The sequence below is a fragment of the Electrona antarctica genome (genome assembly GCF_951216825.1).
Source record: "Electrona antarctica genome assembly, chromosome: 6".
Taxonomy (NCBI): domain Eukaryota; kingdom Metazoa; phylum Chordata; class Actinopteri; order Myctophiformes; family Myctophidae; genus Electrona; species Electrona antarctica.
Window position 1 is genome coordinate 39,352,621 of NC_136811.1, and position 24,061 is coordinate 39,376,681.

At 40.6% G+C, this 24,061-nt stretch overlaps 2 protein-coding genes across 2 annotated transcripts; one reads left to right on the forward strand and one right to left on the reverse strand.

Annotated features, from left to right (window-relative positions):
* Positions 1-368: 368 nt before the first annotated feature.
* On the reverse strand, positions 369-8,853 carry themis2 (thymocyte selection associated family member 2). The gene is made up of 7 exons (XM_079503110.1): positions 8,769-8,853; positions 8,385-8,492; positions 5,753-5,893; positions 5,142-5,567; positions 2,655-4,006; positions 2,257-2,362; positions 369-1,166 (listed from the first exon to the last, which is right to left on the reverse strand). Exons 2-7 carry the CDS (start codon positions 8,488-8,490, stop codon positions 1,051-1,053), a joined length of 2,247 nt encoding a protein of 748 aa, XP_079359236.1. The 5' UTR covers positions 8,491-8,492; positions 8,769-8,853; the 3' UTR covers positions 369-1,050.
* A 3,998-nt stretch (positions 8,854-12,851) lies between these two features.
* On the forward strand, positions 12,852-22,330 carry LOC306924269 (nuclear inhibitor of protein phosphatase 1-like). Its single transcript, XM_079502717.1, has 7 exons — positions 12,852-12,992; positions 13,545-13,605; positions 15,598-15,751; positions 16,463-16,680; positions 17,668-17,812; positions 18,069-18,133; positions 20,121-22,330. The coding sequence occupies exons 1-7, from the start codon at positions 12,940-12,942 to the stop codon at positions 20,469-20,471; spliced, it is 1,047 nt and encodes a 348-aa protein (XP_079358843.1). The 5' UTR covers positions 12,852-12,939; the 3' UTR covers positions 20,472-22,330.
* The last annotated feature ends 1,731 nt before the right edge of the window (positions 22,331-24,061 follow it).

Below are 24,061 nucleotides of genomic sequence, written 5' to 3' on the forward strand. Positions count from 1 at the left end.
GTCGTGCCAGAAATAAGCTAACCAGCCTCCAAAAACCAAACCAGGCAAACAACTGAATGAATCCACGTTAGGCTGGAAATATGCAGACTTGGCAACACTCAGCAGAAAGATCTACCAGTCGACTAGCAGTGTTGCAAGTGATCTAGTATTGCAAGTTTCCCAGGTAAATACAGACCAGCACTTCTCCGAAGATGCTGATAAAAAAAGAGGAACTGCGTGGTTACAAAATTACTCATCCAATTTTTAAAGAGGAACTGTTTATTTACAATGACTGCTACAGTATTCAGTTTCCATGCACAGTACTGTATGTGTGAAAGTGTCCCTGAGCAAGACACTTAAACCCTCTGGGTCAAATGCAGAGTACAGATTTCACAAATGTGCAGTGACAGAAAACTAGGAAGCGTCAAAAGAGAACAATAGAAAAAATGAGTAGTTCACCCCCCAAAAACAATAATATAAAATAATTGAATGACCGGGTCATTGGTCAGAAGGTCATCAAATGATTGGCTCAGTAATGTGACAATATATCCATGAATTTAAGGCTTCATGGGGTGTGTAATTGGTAGTAAAGTATTTTTTTTTCTTTTGAAAACTTTAAATGCCTGAAAAGAAATGCTATAATTTAGCATTCTCATAAACAATAAATATGTTAAATACATACAACAGTTGTTGTCACATATTCAACACTTCTCATTTTACGTAATTCCCCTATAATTATAAATAAAAGAAAAAATACGGGAATAGCATGTAAATATTTGAAGTAACTATAAAAGCAAACCGACTGAATGAATGAAGCAAAATGGCAAATGCGTTGTAATGCAAGTCAAAGTGTCTTAAACTGGCATACATTTGCTTCATTCACAGTAGGTCATTATTTATTAGTGGTGTTGCTTTCAGAGTTTGATTATGTGTGGTCAGCCCTATGTTTCCTAATCCATCTAGTGAAAACAAGGCGGGCATGCTGAGAGAAGCTGGCTCAAGCTCAAGCGAGTGCCCGCTGCAAGCGGTGTGAAGTCCACTCAGCACCTTCGGAGTTGCATACCGGTAGATTCAGAAGAACATAGAACTCTCCTGTGCTCTCTTGATCATTTCAGTCATAGTCCCGCTATCCAACTCCTCATAGTCATGGTCACTGTCTACATCTGCATGGGCGTCAGATATTATCACTGTAGGGAAACAGCAGTTCAGTTTATTAAATCAAGCTAGGGTAATCTAAAGAATCCTGGAAACATTGGGGCCTCTAGTGTGAGGTTAACATTACTGTTCAGCATGCCATTTCTAAAAATGAATCAATTATTTTAAGCCTAGAATCAAGCCATCCAGGATTCTGGTGATTCATGACCATAAAACCTATAATATTTAAGTATATGATATACTATATTTAATAAATACCCTTTGTTTAGCTGTTTTCACATGTTCTTTAATCAGAATCAAAGGTTTCATGGTCATGATTCACCAGGACCCTGGATGGCTTGATTCTAGGCTTAAATTAATTTATTATTTTTGGAAATCTCAATGGGAAAAATTAATGGCCTAAGCTATTTTTGAGTGGAACCTTTAAAATATATGCGAGTAGTAGGCCTAGTACAGTCTATATATTTTGGCTATCAGGTGAGAGTGGAAACTACTTTGTTTGCACTTGTTTATTTGTATGCGCTTGTTTATTTGTGTGTCGCGTAAGGCTGAGGTCATCTGAGGAGGACCTAGAGAGAGCGTAAGGCTACTTACGCTGTATACAGTCAGATCATGTGACTTTAAAACTGGTCCTCTGGCCATAGAGCTCAAGGTGTGTGTAGGAAATGAAACCAATGTCTAAAACTAAAAAGCAAGAGCTACTATTACCATTATTGACTGAGAGATGAATAGGGTTATGTGGTGGCACTTCATATCCTGTTGGGCTGTGTCTGCCTTGACAATTTAACACATGCAGTCTAGTATGTCATTTTTCACTTTTTCAGTCAGTCAGTCTAAAATGTTGAAACTGAGAGTGCCCATATATGTGCTGGTTGCAGAATCAATCCTAAATCTTTAGAGCGGCCCTTCATATATAGGCAGTGACATGATTGGTAGGCGTAGGTTTGTTAGGATGCTGTTCTTTAATACCTCCTTTCTAGCAACTGCCTTGCATTTAGAAGTCACCAGACAATCGGTAGACGAGATCTCTGATCGTCTGACATTGTGAGAATAGGGTTAATCTGACTGCCTTCTGTATGGCCTTCTATTTGTCGATGATATGGATGCAACACAAAGCCTCACCTTTTTTATCAGACCTCTCATAGGTGTTTGGTTCAGCATTGCCTGAGGTTTGTTGAGCTATGTTTTTTCTGGGGCAGACTGGTGGAGGTAAATCATCAGTGGTATCCTGTGCAGTAACAATAGAAGGAAATGTCAATATAAATGTATTATTTATATATTAATGTATATGACACTCAACAAACCTTAAAATAGGAACTAGACATGTTTGATCATAGAACAGATCATAATTTCCTTGACATCACATTAGACTGCTATTTTTATAGAATTACCACAAGTCACATTTTGTGAAAATTGCAACAAATGTAAAAGTGTCAAATCTACAAACGTATAAGACCCTGGCTATCTGTACAAGGATTTATATTCCTCTGGTCTGACTGCAACTCTGCAAAGTGATTTACCGGTGGCAGAGGGGCAGGGGGTCTCTTTTTGATGTTAAGGGTCATACGTTTTACTCCTTTGGTGAGGGTGTTGGATTTTGCCAGATGCTTTACATCTCTGGGAGCAGGTTTTGGCACATCTGTGGCACTGTCTGTCCTGGATAGTGTCACGCTGTCTGGTTTTGGTAGAGGCTTTGGTAGAGGCTTTGGTAGATCTTTGGGACTAGGCTTTGCCACATCTTTGGGATTGTCTGTCATGGATGAGGTTTTCTTGCAGGGTATGGAGGGCTTCTCTTTCAACTTCAAAGAGGAAGACATACCGGTATTCCTCTTTGGAGGTCGTGGTGGCGGGGTTTCATCTGAACTAGTCTGCCTGCGAAACTCATAATAGAAGGACTCTGTCACTTCGGTGACCATTTCCACGTGGTCCGCTGGGAATTGATCCTTGGGCAATGGCAGGCGGTCATGAGTAAGACAGATGAACATGGACAGCCAGCGAGTTGGGATCTCAAAGCAGTTCTGTGGGCTCTGTGGCAGACTTGCCTGGATGGTGGGCTCCAGAGTAACCTCCTCTAGCCTAAGAGATGGGAAGCTGACCAGAGGATCCGTCTCAAGCGCTGCGTCACGATTCACCACCTTAACATCCAGGGGCAAGGTAAAGTCCTTTCCCAAGTCCTTGAGCCTATGCTTCTTGTTATCCGTTATCTTCTCCACAAAGTGACACTGCATGTACAAAGGCAGAAAAATCTCCTCATTCTCCGCCTCTTTTTCAACACTCTCTTCATCATCATCATCGTCATCATCATCAAGCTCCTGGACACGCCGGCAAACAAGAGCGTCGACCGTCTCTTTTTTCCCGTCCTTAAGGGCCAGCTCCACCTTCTCACAGCGTAAGACATCCAGCTGCTCCCCAGCAATGAGAGCAGGCAGGCCTTCCTCCTCCACCTCATCGCACCGTCGCGCCACATTCACCCTGAGACCAGATGCCTTGGCTGAAGCAACGTGCAGCTCGTACACCGAGCTAAATTCCCTTGGCCGACGCCGAAATCGTCCATTGTATTTCTGAGAAATGAGGAAGTACTGTTGTGACTTCCGTCCCTTCATGCTGGAGGCCAGCACCATGGCCGAGGTCCCTTTCCTGTGGAGGATGAGCTGGCTGCCCGTGTGAAGCTGTTGCAGCCAGCTACAGAGGAACAGATGCTGTGGCTGCGGTTCCTGAACGACCTCGGCCATGGTGGGGAAGGAACTGTCCGGCTGAGTATGGGCCTCGGTCAGAGTCATTGGAGTCACAAAGGTCATGTCCTTACACTGTTCACTCACGTCAACCACGTCCACTGCCAAGGTGGAGGGAAACTTCACAATGTCCTTTCTCACTGTGGGACAAAACATGAGAATTAAAGTCAGAATTATTAGTCAGAAGTGAGCACGAGGTACAGTTAGACATTTAGGCTAAAAGGATAACACAAAAAGGTCCTGGGTACTTGTTTCTATTGTGGTCCTATATTCAATTAATCAACATATAGCATCAGTACTTTTGTTGTTCCTGCATTTAGTTTGTCTGCTTTCTGTTACAGCTACTCTCCTTAAAGGACCACTTCTCCACTTATCTTCACTAATGTTCATGATAAAATACCACAATTTATTTCTACTGAGTCTGACTCTGTGTCTCATAGGAGGGCTGTTTGATTGATTGATTGATTGATTGATTGATTGATTGATTGATTGGCCAATTGGAGTACCACATGGCTTCAGTGCTCTTTGGCATGACCCTGTACCATACTGTAAAGTTTCACAAACATGAAACATGTATGTATTAGGGGCAGAAGAAGAATTTTCATAAAACTGCTATTTTCATTGGCTCAATTTTTTCACTCAAAAAAATGTACTACCGATTTTTTTGTCCGTATAGGGCCAAAGTTTGTGTGTAGAAATCTTCGTGAATTTCGATCAAAGATCCCATGAGGAGATAGATTTGAACTGTTTTTCATATAATTCAAAATGGTCAAACGGTTCATAAGCTATGCGTGTTCAGAGTTTGCATTTTCAATAATTGATCGCTGTAGCGCCACCCTTTGGCCAATGGTTGTGGACTTTGTGTCTAAGCAGGGTAACAAAGCCCTCGCATTTCGTAAAAAACGACTGCACAGTTTGGCCTGGAGTGCCGACAGAAGAAATCATTTATAATTCAAAATAGTGGGTGATCTAAAGGTCAGAGGTCGAAAGTCAGAACACGAAAGTTGTTCGGCATGAGGAGACGTATGTGTATCAAAGTTTTATTGCTGACGGTCAAACATGAGCTATACCTGTTCAAAGTTTGCATTGAGTGCTATAGTGCCACCCTTTGGCCAATGGTCGTGGGCTTCGCGTCCTCACCTCTTGGCATATCCCTCTACCATATTGCTTAACCGACTGCACGGTTAAGCCAGAACTGCTATTTTTGGCGGAAGAAGAAAAAAAACAGACAAATACACTAAGGGACCAAGAAGTCCCGGCTTTATAGGCACTCACTTTGCATAATGGCATGGACCTGATAGACGGGGCTGAGGATGAGATGCCGGTCAGTCAGATTGCTCTTGTTGAAACGAAATCTCAGTTTTTGCAGGTGGGGTGAAGACATGATCTCCTCTAGAGTGAACCACTCTTCGCTCTCACACTCATAGAACTCCCCCCGGCAGGACAGAGGGATCTGCACCTCCGCCAAGGCTCCCTGCTCCCCCTGGATGCGGCAGCGTATCCCAGTGGCCTTTCCCTCCTTCCGCTCCACACAGAGAATGGTCATCGCTCTGTTGGCGCCCACTGTGAAGTTCCCCAATGTCAGCTCACTGCGGCTGATGAAAGAAAATGGGAGGCACGAGCCCAAGTCCAATGGTCTCAGACTCACCATCTCTTCTACCGTACTGTAGGCCATCTTCTCTGGAACCATCTTAAACAAGCCTGGGAGACAGAAAAATGGATTTTGACCTCAATGACCTCAAAATACTATACATTTGTTTGTTTGTAAATAATACTATCTGCTTATAGAGTTCATCATAAAATGTTATGGACTTAGTATCTTTGTACCAAAGAGGATTACAGTACTCTGAACATTTGTCAGACACAGACATGTGGCTTAGGCCTACCCTTGTGGCAAATAGGAAGCTCAAATGTGTCATTGTTGCCGACGTCTTGACAGGTGACTGATAGTAGCTCTATATCAATGACCTTCATTATGTCCCCGGTGGACAAGCACACCTCACACCCTGAAAGCTCATATATAGACCCTTGAACAGAGAGAGACAGAGAGACACACACACACACACAGAGAGAGAGAAAGACAGAGAGACAAAGATTAAACACATTTAAAAGACATTGATTAGATAATGGTAATGTAATCAAATAAAAAACATATAGAGACGATAATAAACCTCATTTGTATATCACTTTTCAAAACAAGGTCACAAAATGCTTTACAGATAAGATCAAACAAAATAGGCAGCTAGACATGGATACATGCAATAATATGCAATAAAATGATTTGAACACATGCATGACAGTTCACGCCCTCTCTTTTTTAAACTCCCATGTGAAATATCTTTCACTTAACATTTTATTCCAGAATTTAGTAGCACAGCACTAAATTGTAATCAATGGCTCTGAAATTTGCCAGGTTCCACATACTAAATTATTGGGTGTCATTATAGACGAACATTTAAATTGGAAACAACATATTGATACTGTATGTATGAAGTCTATGAAGATGCTTGGTATATTGAGAAAAATCTGCCCTTTTGTTCTTCCTTCATGTCACTTAACACTCTATTATAGCTTCATTTTCCCTCATATTAATTACTGTAATATTGTCTGGGCTGCTACATATTCAACACATCTCTCTAAATTACTGATCATTCAAAAAAGGTTTCTGAGAATGATTTCACATTCAAATCGGTATGAGCCATCTGCCCCGCTCTTTATCAAATATTCACTATTACCCATTGACAAAGTAAACGTTTTTCAGACCTGTTTATTTATGTTTAAATTAAACAAATGCAAACAAGACATTCCCTCTTCTTTTCACAATTTTTTCCGTGCTACTTCTGACATTCACTCCTACCCCACAAGGCAAAGAGATGATTTTGAGATTACCTTTTTGTCGCACTTCCAAACATCAATCTTTCATCAAATTTAGAGGCCCTCATCTATGGAATTCCCTAGATGCTTCACTTAAATCCTCATTATCCTTGTCAATATTCAAAAAACATCTAAAGAAATATCTTATTTCTTCCTCTCTGTAGATTACATGATTTACTTTGATGTGTTATATTCTCTTTTGTGTGTTTGTTGTTGTCTCCACCAGGCCGAAGGCATGGGGAGAGAGTATGTTTTGCACTCTGTCCGTGTGTGTGTGTGTGTGTGCCCGTCCTTCCGTCCGTCTGTTACCAGCTAATCTCCGGCACCGTTAACCCGGTCGATGCCAAACTTTGCACACACACTCCCTGGATGCCAACGATGAACCTCTGCCCCACATTTTCCAGAACGGCCTGTTATAGCGCCACCATGAGGCAGCTTTTCACATGTTTTACCTAAAACTGCACCGATCTGCGTGAAACGTTGCATGCACACTCCCTAGAGGCCAAGGACAAACCTTTGACCTGCATTTTCCGCATCTGCCTTTTATAGCGCCACCAGGAGGCTGACTTTTGTAAAACACATTTTTTTATATTACTCCTCCAGATTCTGTCCAAAAATCTCACAATCGTTACACAGTATCTCTATGGTCATGTGCTCAAGTCGGATCTGTCCAATATTTCATATTCCATCCTAATTGGCTATAATTGGCTTTAACAGTTTGCAAGATTGCCCCGTTTTGAACAAAAGCCTCAAATCATGAACGCAGCATGCAATTTACGTGAAATCCTTCACACATTTTCTTACTAGGCTGAGGATTATATCCCACCCTTTTCACATTGGCCTGTTATAGCGCCACCAACAGGTGGATTTTTGCAAAACACATTTTTGGGGAAAAATGCCTCAAATCATCCAATTGCCATCAAAGGCGTATGAAGAAATGGCACCCTTTTCACATTGGCCTGTTATAGCGCCACCAACAGGTTGCAAAACACATTTTTGGAACAAAATGCAAAATGCCTCAAATCATCTAATTGCCATCAAAGGCGTATGAAGAAATGGCACCCTTTTCACATTGGCCTATTATAGCGCCACCAGGAGGCCACAACCTGACCTGGCTTGGTGGAGACCTGTGCCCCGAGGGGCACTTTTTCTAGTTATTTCTTTATTGCACATCTGCCCCCCTTTGCCAAACTTGTAGACTTTTGTATTGTTCTTAATTGAACTTTTAATCTCTTTTAAATCAATGACCTCTTCCATACAGGAAAGGATTCCAAATAAGCCAGCTGGCTTCTTCCTTTCCTTGCATTGTATTTTTGTTTTTTGATATGTATTGTCTATCTTTTGTACTACATGCTAAATAAATAAACCTAAATGAACCTAAACCTATTAATATTCTGGATCTTACAACTGATTCAAATGTTTTATATGTAGTTGATCTAATTTAATTATTTTCTTTCATGATCGCCCATAATTTGTTTTATTTGCTTACAAATAAGGTGAGAGAGAATAACTGCTTTACCATCACTTTTGTTCAATTTAATTAATCTGACAAGATCAACTTCTTTGTTTCACCTACTTGGCATTGTCCTCACCTAAAGTCAAACACATGATGAAACATAATAATTTACCTAAATTAATAATTACCTTGGAAGTATACTCCAGAGCAAACCTGAAGAATCTTTGGTAGACATGTTTTATCCAGTGATGCTATACAATCTTGCAGAGAGAGAGCTATGCCTGTGGCTGCCATCACTGCAGTCTCAAATGAATACAGGCAAGATGAAGGCAAACAAACAGCACATTCAGCAAAGTGAAAGAGGAAGTTAGTTCACAGACATCTTATTTACAGGAGGTTATTGGAGCTATAAGCCTCATCATACAGTCATGGGGAAGTATATTAAAACATTTTAGAATTAATTTGACTGCATGTCTCCTATTACCAAACGTTTCAGTGTAATTTGTTCCAGACTGTAAATGGAAATGATGTTGCTGCAGCTACAATGGCATTCTAGACAATTGCATGCTTACAATGTTGTGGTTTGCAGAAGGTTATTTCCGGTTTCAGAATGAGAAACCCACCCAAGCTCCCCCATACAGAAATGGTTTGTTGCGATCAGTGAGGAAGGACGTAACTGGCATGCATGTGCTTGCAGGTGTTTCATGAGTTACGGTCAAACCCCATTACCCCCTCACTCAGGGGAGTGTGGTCTTCTTTTTAGTTTTAGTTTAATTTATTCGCACAATAAAAACAGTACAAACATGTAACATCAATAAAAGAGAAAAACAAAAATTACATCAAAATTGTAAACATACAATGTCATTAGGATGTCATTATAGCAGGTGCATGAAGATTTCCGTTCATTGGAACAATTAAAGGGAACTGACTTTTGACCAGTATATACAGCCATTAGGTTGTTCCTTGTGGTGCAACATGTTGCAACACCAGTGTGTGTGTAAACTAGAAAGGTCGCAATTTTAAAAAATTGCAAAGTGTGGTTGCCGCAGTCAGTAGCTTACATATGCCCCTCCCTCTAATATTGCCAGCCAATTACAATGTCACGTCACCCCTGTGATCATGCATAAGGGATTTATCCCCCCAAAAATCATGTTTTTGCGAGAAATGGTTAAAGTTTTCGCATTTGCGGTGCCCCCTATAGATGAAAATGGAATTGCTTTTGGTTGATTAAACCACCCCAGACATGTGATTGAAATTTGGGATGGATTGGACATTCCGTTCGTGATTTATGGCATTTTTTGTGATATAGGCCCCTCCTACTAACTTCGGACGACGATTACGGCCGAACGATACGCACTACCAAAATTCTGCTGATGGTGTTTTAACCGGAAAGGTCCAGAGATCATGTGTACCAATTTTTGTGAGATTTGGACAAAATCTGTAGGAGGAGGAGCAAAAAGTGTGTTTTGGAGAAAATTCAAAATGGCGGGAAATCTATCATGACGCAAATGGGCGTGGCCTATATGAGGAGATGCGTCATGACTCAAGGAAATCAGGGAAAAAATAATTTTGATTTTACAACCTACGGTTCAAGAGTTATAAGCCAAAATGTAAAGTGGGCTGTTATAGCGCCACCATGAGGCCGACCGATAACATTATAAGTTGATTAATTTTAGTAATTATTATGAACCTACCCTCCAAGTTTTGTAACTATAGTGCTTACAGTCTCTGAGGAAAAAATACTTGAATGTGACAAAATGTGAAAAATCGCATTTTCCCATTCATGTCAATGGGGAAATTCTATTCACTAATAAATTCATATCAATTAAACTATACAACATTTCTCTTAAAAAAATACAAGCACATCCTTCCCGATGAAGCCGGTCAATTTGAGATATGGGTCAAGTGCGTACAGTTAAAACTGTGGGAGGAGTAGCGTTTCAAAAAAAGGGTTACTCCAGTAAAAATAAAGTGTTCCAATTACAATAGTCTGGTTGCCCTGTTAGGGCAACTAATAACACCACGACCACCCAACACCTGAAACCCAGTTGATTTTTGTTAGAAGTTTACAGACCCCTAAGGCGGCTGTGACTCAGGAGGTAGAGCAGGTCGTCCAATGATCCATGGGTTGGCGGTTCAAATCCTGGCTCCTCCTGTCTACATGTCAAAGTGTCCTTGGGCAAGACACTGAACCCTACATTGCCTCCAATGAGTCGGTTGGTGTGAGCTTGCCACCATTGGTGTGTAAATGTGGGAACTGTTCGCCGCTTCACCTCCTAATGAATGAACCATTGTAAAGCACTTGGAAAAGCGCTATAAAAATGCCATTCATTATAGTCTAGATACATTTTGTATTGATATAAAATGGATGCAAATGTTTGGCATTTTGATTTTAAACAATTAATCAGCAATCAAAAATATGTCAATTACTGTATTTCTCTTTCAGTGGATATTGTGAAATGCTACAGGTTAACATATGAATCGACTTGAACTGAATAACTGAGTAACACTGAATACTAAGTTAAACTAAATACTGTTAAACACTGAGTGACCACACTGAATACCAAGTTAAAACTAAATATTCAGTTAAATTAACTTAGTCAATATTAGTCAATAACCGGTGCCGGTTTGGTGGCTAGGATGGACAAATGATTGTATGCAACTGCCTGGTGTGTTCACTCATAAAACCATGCCCGTTTCACAACAAAAATCCTTGATTCTCACAGTTGGATGTTATTGGCAGGCCTAATATTGACTAAGTTAATTTAACTGAATATTTAGTTTTAACTTGGTATTCAGTGTTATTCAGTGTTACTCAGGCTTCACTTGATTCATTGAAGTACGTTTGCTTTTTGTACTGGAATGTTTAGACTTTTCATTAAGCTTTCTGTGCAGAATGTAGGTGGTTCCGTGATCTAAAAATTGGGTGCATGTGTTTGTTCCAACACTGCGTCTCCCTTGTGGCTTTTCACTTGAACGGGCACAATGGAGAACAGGTGTGAGGTGAGATGACAGCATTGCTTCCAGTTGATTTCTCTTGTGTCTGTTCTGTTGTCGTTTGTTGTTCTCTTTGTTCAATGTGGAGTATTTCGGGATGCTCTTGTTTACATGTATCGCAAGTTAAACAAGCTTTGTAGTTTATGCTCATGTGTCCTATTTTCAAACAGACGAAAACAGGAAACAACATTCATCTCCTCCATAAAGGCTAGATTCTCCATAGCATTGCAACAGCCTCTGAGGAAGAGAGAACATGCTTGCAATTCTATCACATCCTCCAGTTTGATTGCTGTCCAGGAAAAAGCCTTTTCCATATATGCAGTTGCAATCTTGTGTTCATTTCCAAAATGTTTCATGAGCAGATGTTTAGCTCTTTCGTATGGAGGCAGATGTTAGCAACTTTGAACCAGATATTTTGGATGCCCTCTTGTGTGTATTGTTCCAGAAAATGTAAGCAGTCACTGTAATCATCAGTCTTATTTTCCAATCTATCAAATGCCCTGATAAACATGTCATATTGATGGGTGGGTCACCATCATAAACAATGTCTCTTGGTGGTAAAGTGGAATATAGATTTTTGCTTAAAGGGGAAAACCACCCATTTTCAACATTTTACTATGTCATTAATATACCTTAGAGCTAATAAAAAAGTCCCCCCATTCTGTGTTTCCTAGAACTGTAAGTATGAAAAAAAATCATTAACATGGTGAAACGCATCTTGATGACATCATCAAGATGTGTTTCACCATGTTAATGATTTTTTTCAGACCTCTAGTTCTAGGAAACACAGAATCGGGGGGACTTTTTTATTATTTCCACACAACAGCTCTAAGGTATATTAATGACATAGTAAAATGTTGAAAATGAGTGGAATGCCCCTTTAACCAGTAAAGCAGTAGCCTCTGAAACCCAGACGTTTAGTTTAGTTTAGTTTAGTTTAGTTTAGTTTAGTTTAGTTTAGTTTAGTTTAGTTTAGTTTAGTTTAGTTTTTGAAGCATATTGAGAATGCCACTTTGGTTACCAGCATTTATAACCAGGTGTAGTATGGACAACATTACATGAACCTTTTCCATTAGAACTGGTACACTTTCAGTCTGCACATTTTGAGTTTGTACATTTTGACTGAGTTTGCACCTTTAGCTAAATTTTGGGCAGAGAGCATTGCATTAGTGGAGTCATATAATGAACTTTGGTAGACTTTTCAAGTTTTCATTTCATAAATTGAACGTTTTGGCCTCACAGTTGTGTCTGGGACTGGTTCAATTTCCATAAACACATTTTCCTTTTGTTGCATTTGATCAGGTAAGTATGCATTTGTATGTGGATTCAATGTGGTTTCCTTTAATGCAGCAGCTGCATTTTGTGAGAAATTTGAACATTGTTTTATGTTTTAACACAAATCTCTTCTGGGGGTCCCTGGCACAAAACATTTTCAGATGGGGGGGGCTGCGGTAACATCATTTTGGGGGTCCTTGACCTTAATTGGTACGAAAATGTTTGAGAACTACTTCTGTAGTTAACTGTACATGATAAATAATGTGCATTATAAAACTACAAATTGTATTACAAAATATATAAGAGAGACCTGTAATAATAATTGAATTACCCCTGCAAGAACACAGTTCTGCCTGGTCAAGACTGTGTGGCAAGCAGTATGTTGGTTTGGACTACAACTCCCACTGAAACAAAGTGGTACTTTTGACTCTTTTACCCAACATGCACTTTGGGCTTAGAACATGAAGCAAGATGGCAGCTAAAATAAGCAGAGAAACCGCTCCACCTTTTGATTGCCCATCATGGTGAGCAAATCACATGCATGCCATCCAAAGTTATATTGCTAAATGCATTCAGTGTTATTTACTGCGATTTTAATCATCGTTAAGTTATTTCTTGATATTGACTGACCGAGGAGCCCTTTTTGCACCATAGGCAGACGTGCAGCCAGCTAGCTAGCCCACTACTAGCCGTTAACCCAGTAGTAATATCATGGCTGTAACTGATACCAAATGTAATGCCTTACATGTAATGCAACATAACCATTTTATATTTTTGTCATATTATAATGCTCTGTCCTGATCGCATCAGGATCCACCTAAGAGCAGTAGCTAAGACGACGCTGACGCTACTGTACGCGTCTGTGTAATCAAAGGCCAGGCAGACACGCAGACTAAAATGAGATATTTTACAGTAACACTAACAGATGAGATGAAGTAATGTAAACCATAGACATACATCTATAATGTAAACATGCATCCGCCGTTCATAGCGCTGTGGCTGACGTTCAGATCGGTGGTTTTTCCGTGTCGGACTCGAAAGGGACAAGGGTTAAGTTGTTGTTGCATTGTTTTCAGGGCAGGCAAACCGCCCCCAGGGCTCCATCTAGATGTGATGAAAGGGGATAAGCTTATAGAGGTAAGTAAACATATGCTTTTTTGATTGAGTGATTGAAATATTTATTAACAGTTTGCAGAATTACAGTACATTTCAAGCACAAACTCAATACAAAGACTGTTAACTGTGAGTGGACGACCCAATTAAGCATTACACTTGTTTACAAGAGGTTCCACCTTGTTCAATTCATCAAAACATTTAGAGACGTACAAATATACACTTCTATATAGTCAAAGAACAGAACAGGAATTCATCATAAGGGAGGTAAAAAGGGAAAAGAAAAATATACAGTGAGGGGAAAAGGGGGTGGGCGGTGGGATTCAGATTTTACGGAGGCCTCTACTATTAGTCTACAACCTTGCATTTATTGTATTTGTATAGAACTGCTTAAAGATGAAGTGAGTTACCGTACATGTTTTGGTTAAAATGTGTTAAATAGGTCTATATTCTGATAGCAATCATTTAGAGTAGAGTGTTCACTGTAACTGTCTGGCGTCTCCCTCTCTCCAGCTCTTTTAGTAAACAGAAAAATACATTTTCAGGGCAGGATACGTAATTTCATCATGTCAGAGGAGAGAACTCACACAGGATAAACAACTTAAACAAGTGAAAGTGAGCAGACACAATTGAAGCTGATATTTACAGTTTAGGCATTTAGCAGACAGTCTTAATCCAGAGTGATTAACAGTAAGCAAGAACAAAAACATGGTAATACATCAATATTCATCAGAATCATACATAAGCTAAGAAGTAAGAACCTAACAGTGGAATATCTATATAATGAAACTATGCATATATTAGATATATATTATTACATATTAAAGGGGCACTCTTGATTGGCTGAAGTTGGCAAACCCAAAATGTATTTTTTCTTTTTAAAGAGCTTGAGAGATGGGAAGATGCTACTGTTATCAGAATATGGAGCTTTAATTTTAAACAAAAGCAAAGCAAAACATTGTCTTAACAACACAAATCACTTACACTACCTTTAACTGAATGATTGAAATAATCTTGAGGCAAATTTCAATGTGCCTGCCAAGTAGATTCTTATATATGTCATTTTGTGAGTTGCACCAGATACTCACCTGACAGTCCTCACCACCAGTGTTGCACACTGGGGATGGGTTCTATGGCTGCCCAGGTTTCTAAAAGGTGCCACAGCAAAGTCAGCCCTGACCTTTAAGCTTTTCAGTGGGAAGCGACACTGTTGAGTTATGACTCAGAGGCACAGAGAACAATTGCATATCGTCTGCTAGAAACCTTGTATCCATATTCTACAAGCTCACAAGGCGGTGAACCAATGAAAAGTGGGGCACGGTGGCACAGTTGGTAGTGCTGTCGCCTCACAGCTAGAAGGTCCTGGGTTAGATTCCCGCTCGGGGCGCTGTGGGTGCTGGCGGCGTGTTTCCTCCTCCGCGTCATCAGTGCCCATACCCGAAGCGGGGTTGGCGAAAGGGCCTTTCTGTGCGGAGTTTGCATGTTCTCCCCGTGTCCCCTAGGGTAGGTACCCTCACAAAAACATGCAGTAATCCTGGTCTCTAAACAAACTGCCTCCCCCTGGCCAGCCGGGGCGCCTGATGGAGGGGAAAGGAACTGGTTGGAATAACGTGTTCCTTCCACGCACTACGTCCAACCAGGGAAACTCCCCCCTGTCATGTGTAAAGGAGCAACTTGGACACTCAGGCAGGAAGGAAGCATGAGTTCAAGTCCGTTGCTCTCCCCATGTCCCCCATATATGGGGACTAGGTTGGCGGAGGGTGTGTAGAGAGCCCAGGATCACATTAGATAATTGGCACAGGGGTGAAAAAATGGGTTACAAAATCGAGGGATAAAAAAAAAAAAAAGAACCAATGAAAAGTATTAACAAGATATTAACTTGTGAGTAAATGATAACGGCATTGGATCCTTCGGAACATTTTCTTTTTTCCATTTCCTAAACTGTAACAGTTTGGACATACAAGGTTACAAGATAGTTTAATGAAGTTATTGAACACATCTCTCCTCTCTCTGTAGAAACTTATCATAGACGAGAAGAAATACTACCTGATTGGTAGGAACCCAGATTGGTGTGACTTTACCATTGACCATCAGTCATGCTCCCGTGCCCATGCTGCCCTCGTCTACCACAAACACCTGAAGAGGCTGTTCCTCATAGACCTCAACAGTAGTAAGAAAGCATTTCAAACTTCATTGTCTCTGTTGTTGATACACTGCTTAACCGGGAAAGCATCTGTGTTATTTTAGATTTTTGCTACCGGTATTCAAAAAAAGCAGATATAAAAGCTTTGCATTGTCTTAAACAACACAAATCACTTACACTACCTTTAACTGAATGATTTAAATAATCTTGAGGCAAATTTCATTGTGCCTGCCAAGTAGATTCTTATATATGTCATTTTGTGAGTTGCACCAGATACTCACCTGACAGTCCTCACCACCAGTGTTGCACACTGGGGATGGGTTCTATGGCTGCCCAGGTTTCTAAAAGGTGCCACAGGAAAGTCAGCCCTGATCTTGCATAACAATTGCATATCGTCTGCTAGAAACCTTGTATCCATATTCTACAAGCACACAAAAAAAGCAGATATAAAAGCTCACAGCGCGTCACTTCGTGCTGCACTGCAAGCTTCATCTGCTATTTTTGAAAACCTTTGAAAAATCTTGAAAGTTTGACTACTACTGATTTAGAAGGCATTTGTAGAATGGGCCTCAGGTCTAAATGGGTTTAATATATGACCATCTTGAATACAGATTAATTAAATACAATATTATAAGCACTGTACGACATTTATAACTGCTGTTTGACCATATATCAGTGAATTTTACAAAACAGAAACCTGTCCAGACATAAATAACTGATTGATTGTGCCCATCTTAGCACATGGCACCTTCCTTGGGCATATTCGTCTGGAGGCCCACAAACCTCAGCAGGTTCCCATAGACTCCACCATATCTTTTGGGGCCTCGACGCGGACCTACACCATCAGAGAGAAGCCCCAGACCCAGGGATCGACCACAACAGGAGACAGTAAGACAGGAGAGGACGAGGAGCTGAAAGGATTGCTTGGGCTCCCAGAGGAAGAGACAGAGTTAGAAGTAAGTTTGTGGAGTTTCTTGTGAACTACTACTACTTGTCAAATGGTAAATGGTGCATTTATATGTAGAGAGCCTTTCTCGAAAGCGTGTTACAATGTGCATGACATTCACCCATTTACACACATCACACACCGATGACGGAGGAAACCACACAAGGCACTAAACCTGCTCCTAGGGGTTCAGTGTCTTGCTCAAAACACTAACCCAGGGGAGGCTTCTTTCTGAGCCGCTGCTGCACACAAATACAGCTCATATATTCTAACCAATAGGACAACTACCACATACAAATCCATGTAAACAAAAATGTGTTGTCATAGTCTAGGGCTGGGCGATATGGGGGATCAATAAATAAATAAATCAGAAGAACATATTCTGATAACTGAAATCTAGTGATGCACGATATAATCTGTATCATATTGAAATCGGCCATAAAAATGCCATATCGGTATCGGATCGGTCTCAAAATAATCCAGATTATTTTCACAGATATTGACGACGCAATAATAATGTGACCGTCAATGGCTTTGTACTCACAGAGAGCAGACCTGTCTGTTCCTTTTGTTTTGTGTATATTATATATAATATATTTGTATTATATTTGTATTGTGTATACAGTATATTGTTTGAAGTCAGCAGAGGATTTTTTCAAAAGGGTCTATTATCTCTAGTCTAGAACAAAAGCCAAATCAAATACGATGTAAAATCTTAAGTAAAAATAAACTTTAAAATGTTCTACATTTAATTTGTGTACTCGTCTCATTCAGTAGTCTTTCAGTAATGAAAACGGATGCTTGGAAAGAGTATATTGATTGATTGATTGATTGATTGGATACTTTATTAATAGGCTTTGGGCCAAGCTCCTAGGGCCTAGGCTTGTTTCCATTGTGATCCTCAGATTCGGCAGATATGAGTATGACCCCGCAAATAATCGGAGATGGGATAATGTTAATGTTGTTATTTCAACCCTGTGTGTCTACATTCAAACAGAATTTGACAGAGTTCAACACAGCCCACAACAAACGCATCTCCACTCTGGCCATCGAGGAGGGTAATCTAGAAATCCAGAGGCCCAAGCGGAAGAGGAAGAACTCCAGGGTGACCTTCAGCGAGGATGATGACATCATCAACCCAGGTACAAATGGCACGCTGAAGTGACTCCACCCAGCCACAATCCCAGCAACCTAAGCTCTCTATACTTGTAACAATGAATCAGCTTGAAATTATTCCGGAATATGGAATATATCATATGGAATGTATATATTTTTGTCATAGCATCCAAAGTTCCTATCAAGAAATGTCTGCTGAACACATTTCTACAGATGTGCATGTGGAGAGGATGACATGACAACAATTATTACAATTAATAATTTAATATTAAATGATTACAGAGGATGTGGACCCCTCCGTTGGTCGCTTCAGGAATATGGTGCAGACTGCTGTTGTCCCAATCAAGGTAGGTGTTGATTCTGTCATGCTCTGTGAATTTGAAGGCATGGCACTTGTGCTATATGTGACCCCTTCCAAAAACTATTGACTCTACAGTCTCTAGTCTACTTATTTGCGTATAGTAATTTTTTTCTTTTTTTTCTTTCTTTAATATTTACTTAAATTGCATGAGAAGCTCATTAGCATTAATGACAGATAACGTTTGATTTAATATGAAAAATGTGACAAATGAAAGTTACTTGTAGTAACTTTGTTACTACAAGCAGTTTGACTTTTGTTATGTCACATAAAGAGGTACAGGCATGCAAACTTGTCAGCTTTCGGTGTAATTGTCTGTTTTGAATGGGCAATAGATGACTTACGTGATTCATGCAGATCGGATGAAAAAATACTTTTTTTTTGTATTTATTTTGGATGGGGGGGCGTACTGAATGCAAAAGAGTGATGTGTGCAGGGCTCGACGCTTAGCATTTTTCCAAGTAGCACGTGTGCGACTAAGTTGAAAAATCTAGTAGCACACAAATTATTTTAGGAGCACGATGAAAAGTTATCAAATGTGTTTTTCCTATATACAGCTGTAGTCCCCACACGTCTCAATATCTTGACAATGAAAGGAGAAATTAGGTCAAAATTCCGCTAAATATGACGTAAATTAAACATCAAAACATTAAACGCCATTGACATTGAAAGGACAATGTATGTCATATGTAAACGAGCAAATCAGCTAACCAATCACAAGCAACAGACATTCTGATTGGCCAATATGAGATGATTCATGATGATGTATGATGATAAGAGCGCCCCTCACTTCACACAGGTGTGATTTTTCTTTAATACAGTGATATGAGGTAGGGGGGCGGGCAATATGAAGTCTTTCAGAAATGATCACAATATTGATATTCATCTGGATTTGTTTGTTTTTATATAATCTATATAATCAATTTGTTTTATGCTGATAGTCTATTAGTTTTTTATGCAAATAGATAGAGGGATAGATGGATAGATAGATGGATAATCAATTCATTTTATGTTGCTCATGTATGGATGGATGGACAGACAGACTTTCTATCCGTTTTTATCCTGCTGTTCTATCGTGTGAGATTCGGTGCAGGGCGCAGGCTACTCGATGGTACTATTAGTATTGTAACATTCTCCTTGGCTTTGACTGCTTCAGTTCAGACCATATATATATATATATATATATATATATGGTATATATATATATATCTTTGCCTTTTTTCCGTCGCTCGTTATGCAGGCTACTGACTAATATGTACCCAGCCAAGTCGGTCATTCGTATTATCATTTGCGCTGCGCACACGATTTTGTAAGCGAGGTGCTGAGCGATGGTTGTTTTGGTAGAATCCGTGCACACGTGCACTCTTTGCGTGCACGGCCGCACGCTGTTTCACCCACGTTTGGTTAAAAGTTATCGAGTGATGTTTGAACATTAAACTTTCCAAATAACTTTAGTATTCAACGTGTCGGGGTCCTAGCAACTCCTTCTGTGCTATCCTGCTGCGTTCGCTGCTGACAGGGAAGAGAAGTACTGAGCAGCAACACATGGAGGGGCGGGGCGGTGGGAGCAAAAGGGACAGATCTTCAAATGAACGCCGCATTGAGTCTCGACACGTTGTTAGCTTGTAGATCTGTTCTTTTTGGCGAACGACACCGCCGTACTATATAAATATAAATGTAGGTATAGAACCGCGACTATAGACTGTGCACTTGCTGTAGAGCCTTGTCTTTATCACGATTGAACGGTCAAATTCTGTAGTCGCACGGGTGCTACAAAGTGAATTTGACAACTCGCACGGTGATATTTTAACTCGCAAATGCGAGTACCTAGTCGCACTGTCGAGCCCTGGATGTGTGGCTACTAGTGAAAGTGATGTGTGTCACTGGCTAGTGAAAGTGATGTGTGCCTACGCAAAGCAAGAGTGAGTAGACCATATATAAATGCATGTCTATTTTGTCTTTCTTGTTGTCTTCAGAAACGGAGAGTTGAGGGACAAAACACCTTAGGACTCGAGGACATCTCCTCGAAACGCGTGCACTATGGCCTGAACAGCGGTTTGTATGGCGACCTGCCCCCCACCAGCCACGAGAACCAGCCCACTGGAGCCCCCTCAGGGGCCACCATCCTGGGAGGGCTCCCACACCTTTTCCCTAACCCGGCCCCGGAGGTGGACATTGCCCCAGGGGCCCCCCAGCCACCCGTCAAGCTCAACCCCACGCCTATCATGGGCCCCTACCTCCCCGACAGCCACAACGAGCCGCGCAAGAAGAAGTACGCCAAAGAGGCGTGGCCGGGCAAGAAACCTACCCCCTCCCTACTTATCTGATCCCTCCCACTCCCCCCGCCCACACAGGGGGCTGACTCAGGTTACCAGCTGTGACATCAGGGACTGTGACCTGATGAGAGGTGGAATCATTCACCTCTCGGATATTCTTTTTCTTTCATATATAGTTCTCTCTTTGTTCGGTTGTGTGCGTTTGTTTTACTCCATCATCACAATAAATAAATATATACGTTGTTCAAAAGGCATTCCACCAATTGCCTGGGGATTGTAAGCTATCATCTGTGTAGCTCTGCAGAGTGTCCCATGAGTCACTCTGAGGCCCCGTACACACTATTGAAAGGAAATCGCTCTATCTGTTCCGGGGGAGAGCGGGCGGCAGAGCAGCTCGCAATTCATTTTCAATGGCAGAGATTAAAATCGCAGTTTATAGTTAAGGGACGCAATAAAACAACGACCTCTGCATCCACGGGATGCACTACTGTACTGTACAGTTTTTTATTCTAGTTTGTTTTGCTAGCTTTAGTTATAATAATCATTTCTTCTTCTGTTTTCTACATGAATATAACCATATAAAATGAAATGGGAGTTAAATGCTGCAATTTGAAAAAATGGCAAAATATGACTCCTAACGTTGTTGAAGTGGGACTCATAAAATGTACCATGGTGGGACTCATCTAAAAGACCATCCCTGCATCCCGGGACTCATTACATTGAAAACCTATTTGCATCACTGAATGGGAGTCACTGGGTTTCACAGAGCAGCTCTGTTCCATGGCTGTGTTCTGCCTTCCTCCCCCCCATGGAGCAGAACTGCTCTGTGAAACCCAGTGACTCCCATTGAAAATGAATTGTGAGCTCCTCTGCCCTCCTTCTCCCCTGGAACAGAGAGAGCGATTTCGTTTCAATAGTGTGTACGGGGCCTGAATGTTGTGGAATTGGAGAAACGTCTTCTAAGAGTTGGCAGCAAGTGGTTGTGCCCCAGAGCATTGGTTTGGCGTACTCGCCATTGTCAGGCATCATAAATATAGTGTCACCCACAGAGTTACAGATACTTTTATACTGTATGGTTTTGTTGTATTTTTGTTTTGTTTTTTCCCCAACTAAAATGTTTTTTTTTCACTCACTTTTATGTTGATGTATTTTGATAAACTATTGAGCAAGGATAAAACGCTTTTATACGAGATGTAGAATTGTCAACGACTGAAGCATCTGGATATGAAATGAGTTCAGTTTTAATCAAAAGAGGAACTTTATTTTATTAAGACGTTCTAAGATATAATGTGGCCATCATCTTGGTTGCCAATGTTAGGCCAACATGTCCTAATTTTGGAACTACGTATAATGGGGAGTTTATCCTGCTAGCCACTAGATGGTGACTTGTGCACAGAAATCAAAGATACAAATGTTTTCTTTTGAAACAAGCTACGCAGTCTCATCCAAATTGTGAGTGTGCTATCTGGCTGCTAGTAAGCTGTGTTGGTATACTGAATGTGATAGTTATGTAGGCATTCAAAACAGTATTCCAACTATACTGTGCACTACATAGTACTGTACATTTAACATTAAGTTTATACCATATGTGTACTAAGCAAAATTTGGAATTTTGCATATAAAGGTTTATGAAGACCCACTGACAGTTTGTCAGGCTATACACAGTTCCCCGACACAGTTTTGGAGGTTGACGCAAATGGTACTCCTTTCTGCGAATCAAAACAGGTTTTCAGTTTCTGTAAGAGATGCTATGATCTCTGAAAGCCAAATTAAAAAGGGGCTTTTGCTTTGTCAAAGTTATTGTATTTGTCCAGGCTTTGCATTGATCTTGTGCCCCAAACTTTAGGCCTACATTTGGATGAATGGATTTTGTAATCATAGCTCTCTGTAAATACTTTTTAAAAATGAAACTTTGACTCTGAGCTCCTTGACTTGAATATTTTCATTCCTGGTTAGTGAGACTTTCAGATGTATTGCTTCAGTGTGGGACAGACCCTGACAGAAAGCCTTTCATTCTAGCCCCTGGTTTTAGTTTGATATTTCACTTGTAAAACTGGTCAGTTTATTCCACTGACCCAGTGACGCTTTAACCTTTTAATGGTTTTCAAGTTGTATTGCAACACTGGTGAAGAATATAATGCTGTCCTTGCTGGGCACTGGGAGCACATCTATCCAAAGACAAAAATGGAGACCAGAGGTAAACATTGACAGGTGTCTTGGGAGGACTTTGATTCTGGTTTAAATTGTTAGTGCTTCACTTATGGGGGCAAAGGCAATGACAATGACTGCCAGGGACATCTGTTAATGGTCACACACACATGTACTTCATGATCAGAATCGCGATGGACAACATGTTTTTTTTGACAGCCTATCTCAACTCTTATGTCTGTAAATGCTAAATTGCCCAAGAAAGGGCTAAAAATAGCCCACCTGAATATCTAGTCTTAGAAATAAGATTCAGGATGTCAAGAATATGTTGATATCAAACAATATCAGTATTTTGGCCATCTCTGAAACCCACTTAGACAACTCATTTGAGGATGGTGCACTATCAATACAAGGGTATAATATTTATAGAAAGGACAGAAACTGCTATGGCGGAGGAGTTGCTTTTTACATACAAAGTCACATTCCTGTGAAATATAGGGAAGATTTGATGACGAGCACAGTAGAGACGGTATGGCTTCAAGTTCACCTACCCCACTTAAAACATGTTGATGGGATGTTGTTATAGATTAGACCACCAAGCTCGGATAGCGACTACCTTGATATGTTATGTGAAATGATTGAGAAGGTATGTGATGAAAACAGGGAGATATACTTTATGGGAGATGTAAATGTTGACTTTTCTTCTACCAACTGTTTACTGAGAAACAAACTAGTGATGACAACAAGTGCATGTAACCTAGAACCGATGATCAATCAACCAACCAGGGTGTTTACCAACAGGTCTGGAGTAACAACATCAAAATGCATTTATCATCTATACACTAATGCAAGTGAACTGTGCTCAAAAGCTGTATCTGTACCTATAGGCTTCAGTGATCATAACCTTGTAGCAATTTGCAGGAAAGCCAAAGTCCCAAAAGCAGGGCCAAAAATAGTGATGAAAAGATCATATAGAGCGTTTTGCAAAGATTCATATGTGGATGAAGTAAAAAGTATATGTTGGACAGATGTTTTCAAAGAGAAGGACCCAACTGGTGCACTTGATGCTTTCATGGAGTTGTTGCTACCAGTCATGGATAAAAATGCACCTGTCAAGAAGTTAACTGTTAAATCAGTAAATGCACCATGGATTGATCATTGATGAGGAGCTAAAAAAATAAGTATCTCGGGGTTTTGTTCACAAGTGAGGGGAGGTTGGAGAAGGAGATCAGCCGGAGAATCGGAGCGGCAGGGGCGGTATTGCAGTCGCTGTACCGCACTGTTGTGACGAAAAGAGAGTTGAGCCAGAAGGCAAAGCTCTCTGTCTACCGAGCAATCTTCGTTCCTACTCTCACCTATGGTCATGAAGTGTGGGTCATGACCGAAAGAATAAGGTCGCGAATACAAGCGGCCGAAATGAGTTTTCTTTGACGGGTGGCTGGCATCTCCCTTAGAGATAGGGTGAGAAGTTCAGTCACACGAGAGAGACTCAG